Raw genomic sequence first — 4621 nt, forward strand, 5'->3', positions numbered from 1 at the left:
GTGTGTGTGTGTGTGTAACAGCATATTTTATGAGATCTCAATACAGACAAATAGCTTCGGTCAGTGACAGTTAACTTCTTAATCCATCTGTGTGGACATGAATGTATAAACTTCACAGTGGAACAACCATAAAAGCCAGATTACTCTCCAATTCTCTGAGAGCTTTATGAGAACAATAACTATCTCAGAGCCGCCTGTCACTGTAAAAACAATATTTCAATCTTTTATACATATAAAAGATGGTTTATAAGGTGGAAAGACTGGGCAGGGTTACATTGTTTAAGCTGTTCTGTGTCAGTAAATTTGCAAGTATTAAAAATAAAACAAATGTCTGAATGAATTATTTGGTAGTAAGGCTGGTGGTTGCTCTGAACAAGTCCTTTGATAGTGTAAAATGACAGAATTCAGTTATTGCTCTGATTCAAACAAATACGGAGAAATAAGGTCTAAATAAACAGCAGAGAATGTTTTTGTAAAGTCTGGATATTCTGTGTTTTGACTACATTTGGGAAAAAATGCCAGTCAAAATGTTATTTCTGTTTCACTTGCCAGAGCCTGAGCTACAGTGAACATGTGTGCCTTTGTGTTCATTTGTCTAAAGCAGTGGCTCCTGAACTTCCTCTGTCATGCTGTCTTTCGGAAGAGAAACAAACCTTATAAAGATTGTCCTGAAGATGTTTTTAATTTTTTGTTGTGCCAATGAAAAACACCAGCTGCATTTGCTTTAAACTTTTGAGTTTTTCATATTGACATGCTATATTGACAGTTAACTAAAGAGCAAGATGGGTTCTTCAAGTTTTGAATTTGACATATAATGTAGTTGCTTGATGAGTCACTTGTTTTTTTTTCTTCTTATCAAAAATCTGTATCTTGTACTTCTTTTTCAAACTTTTAGTTTATGTTTTTGGAAAAAATCATGATAGCCTGCTAGCATCATTCAACATTTCTTACACACATTTTTACTCAAGGCAAATCCCTCCTGTATTCACTATAAGTGTTTACATACTGATTTATAAATGCTAAATAAGGGTGTTAAAATTAAGTGTTGAAGTAGCAGCTGAATGATGTTTACCTCCAACGTTGTACCCCATACAGGAGTTCTGGTCACAGTATCCCGGTGGGCCAGGCGGTCCCGTGGTTCCTGGATTCCCCGACCTCCCTGGTGTTCCCTGGTTACCAGGCCGACCAGGGGGGCCCTGACTGCCTGTCCTTCCTTCACCGGGTAGACCTGAGGACGGAGCGAAAGTACAAAGATAAATGAAGTCAGTCATCAATAAACATCAGATGAAAGGACTCCAGCAGTGTGACACCTGGTGAGAGGGGATAAAGGAAGAAAGAGGGAGGAAAATAAACTGAAAATGTGCCATCGAGGGATATGCGTCACTGTACTATCACCTCCGCAGTCTCTTAATCCCTCTTTCTGCTGTGACAACATGGCAGAAATGACATGATTGTCATGTCTGGATAAGGGAGATGATGGTGAATGTCCTGAGGACAGGAGCAGGAATAACACAGTTCTTAGCTGAAATTCAGCCAGAGGCTTCTTTTTTCTGTTTGCACAAGAGAAACTGCTCCATCACGACTCACTTCAGCAGTCAGCAAAAATATGAAATCAATATTTTGAGGAGAGTGCCATTTGCCAAGTGCTAAAATTATCATCCCACAAATATTCCAGAAAAGCAGCGCGGATGGAGACAGAGAGCTCTCCCCTATACTTTTCTCTCACTAATAGATTTCCTTTTGCATGTATTGAAGTTTTCAGATTTTTTTTATAACACTTATCTGATCATCGAAAAAAGTTTCCAGGGAGTTTTGTCAGCTTGCTCTGTGAGTATTGATCGCACAACAGTAAACAGAAAATCCCAGCACTGACATATTTTCATAACACAAACCTCAAACTCCACACAGCGCACAGGGAAATCAATACAGAGAATTATATTCGCGGTCCAAACCGTCTGCTTGCTTTTCCCAGACAGAGATTTAACAAGCAAATTCAAAACACATTAAGTCTCTGTGCAATTCTATTGTTTCAATATTTGAAACATTTTTAGATTTGTTCAGAAAAAACACAATGGAAAACATTCCACATAGCTTGCTCCAGCCTGGTCACAGTCAGAAAACACCAAAAACAAATGTTCAGGTGCAAAATTATGCTATTATAATATTAATCTTATTTTTAAGGAGCTACAGCACCAAATGTTATTTGAGCACTGAGACTGGAGAGAGTGGATTCAGTTAGTTTAGCTTATCAAGCACCCCTCAGGACTGTGGATACGTCTGTCTGTATTTTACCTGGAGGTCCGGGTGGTCCTCGAGGTCCCTGACTCCCAACCCCTGGATTCCCCCTCTCTCCCTTCTCTCCCGGCAGACCTGGAAACACACACACAGTTCAAAGAGTTCCACATTAAACTCAAAATCAGATCACACATTTGTCGTTTTCGTTGCACACACAGCTGCTGTCGTACATTATTAAGTACGGTATTTCTGTTTTATGCTACATTACCTCAGCTACATGTATGCTAAAGCTATAGTTATAGATCATAAGCTTATAAAATACAATTTATTTCTAAAGATTACACCAGTGGTTCCAGACCTTTAGATCTCCATCCAGTGTACAGCAATTCCATCAGAGAGAGATTTCCCATCTAAACTTCTCACATGGTTTCATTTAAATAACAGTTTGAGGCCCAAAGAGGTCAATTTGTTCATTATTTTACAAAGAAAATAAACTGAATACAGATTTGTAAAGCAGAGCTTTGTTTTTAATGATGTCTGGACCCCTCTGGATCTCTGAATCTATCTTGTGACCCTTTGTGGGAGGTGCGAACCCTATGTTGGGAACCACGTGAATCAACTTTCTAAAGGAACGTGAAGTGGTTAAATAGCTTCACCTTGACCAACAGTGAAATGCTGCTTACACATGGTTGCATCAGCATCAGCAATCGTATCATGTAAAAATATCACAGACATTAGACATTTTTTTCCAGAATGACTTCTTAAATGTTTCTGTTGATACTTCTGCACTGACGTAAGTATGAGTTCGTATGCAGGATGTTTACTCTGAGGGGACTATAATCTGAATAATTCTTCCAACACTTTTCTATTCCAACATCGGTATTACGTTGCATATTGTTGGAGAAATGTGCTGGATAAATTATGCCTGGATGATCAGTCAAATAAAATGTATGATGGACCCAGAGTCGGCTCTGTGCTGCTGTCCAGTGGTGCAGCTGTTTGAATGACCTAATGGAATATTTTTCGTACACTCTTAATATTAGAGAACCACATAAAACTGGTGATCTGCGGATTTTCTGTCCTGCTGCTTTTACGACTGTCTTAATCAATTGCATCGGTAAAGAGGAAGCAAGCACAATGAGGCTGAGGAGAAAACATTTGACATTACCTCAAATAAAAATTAATTCTCTACACTGGCGGTCTCGTCATGTGATATACTCTCTTTATAATGGCCGGTAGCTGACTCATTGGCTTTCAATGTTCAATATTGTATGTGGAATATAAATTGTTTCATGTGAGCCTGAGCACAGCTTGTGTTCCTCATTCTGGTGTCGGCCCTACATGGACCATCTGACTTAATAATAACATGTCTAACATTCTTGAGTGAGCCATACATCTTTTATAATATTTGACCTACTCTGGTTTCAGTTCAGACAGAAGAACAAAAAGGAATTGTATGCGTATGAGTGTGTGGTGGACTAGTGGCTGCAGATCATAAATGTTATTGGGGAGAATCAAAGATCTGAACCGCTGAAGAGGAGGTAACCATGCTGGACACTTCCTGACAGTCATTTGACTGCTCTCAGCTTTCCTAACCGTCTGTGTGTGCAGGCGTCATTCAGTGGTTATTTAGTGTGGGTTGCGTGTTTTAGTGATGAAGACGGGACCTCATAAAGGCTGTTTCTCCTCTAAAAGCTTGTGGCAGAGGAATGACCTCATAGATACTGGAGTTACTGTCTTCTGGCCTGGACTTAACCTTGCGGGAGCTCTGCCCCTCACTGTGAGTCAGCGAGCGGGCCAGACCAGACGAGAAGCAGCAAACAAGCAGGCAGGTTGAAGCTCAAACTGGAGATTTCCTGGTTTCATTTTTCAGTTCTTTTCACAGTAAAAGCCCCTGGCCATTGTTGAGAATGAAAATGCATCAGTTTTACATACAGTAATGCGTTTGGTTATTTAAAAAACATGCTGCCAGCTGGACTCTTCTCTTATACATAAATATTTATTACAACACCAGAGGTTTATACAGTCACATCACAGTAACCATCTTTAGCCAAATAACTAGCCAACTGTCATTTCGTCAGAAGACAGCAACAGGAAAAGCAAGAAGTGAAGATGAAATCGAGACATCAGCTACAACAATGTTTGACCTACTTTTTTGCAAAGGACACTTTTCTATTGTGCAGAAATCTGGTTCTTAACCGTCACATTATTTTGTTTTGCTTTAAACTGGGCTGAATAACTTACATCCATGTGTATTGTTAAAAAATGTTTTTAGAGTGGCCAAAACACATTTTTAATCGAATGTTTTTCTCCAAGACATTGAAGTGCTTTAATTCCACTTTAGGGTTAAATCATCTTCGCACTATAATATATCATATTATATTAT

The 4621-nt window shown here is 39.2% G+C and overlaps 1 protein-coding gene across 1 annotated transcript in view; it reads right to left on the reverse strand.

Annotated features, from left to right (window-relative positions):
• The window catches only part of LOC118336272 (collagen alpha-1(XIV) chain-like), a gene marked incomplete in the record, with an annotated part of 121764 nt that overhangs the window by 1913 nt on the left and 115230 nt on the right, over positions 1-4621 (reverse strand). Inside the window, 2 exon segments of the mRNA XM_035672881.1 lie at positions 1073-1228; positions 2293-2370. Of these exon segments, the coding sequence (XP_035528774.1) occupies positions 1073-1228; positions 2293-2370 (234 nt within the window).

This window comes from Morone saxatilis, unplaced genomic scaffold, assembly GCF_004916995.1.
Source record: "Morone saxatilis isolate NCDOM2014 unplaced genomic scaffold, NCSU_SB_2.0 Contig24, whole genome shotgun sequence".
In the NCBI taxonomy this organism is placed as follows: domain Eukaryota; kingdom Metazoa; phylum Chordata; class Actinopteri; family Moronidae; genus Morone; species Morone saxatilis.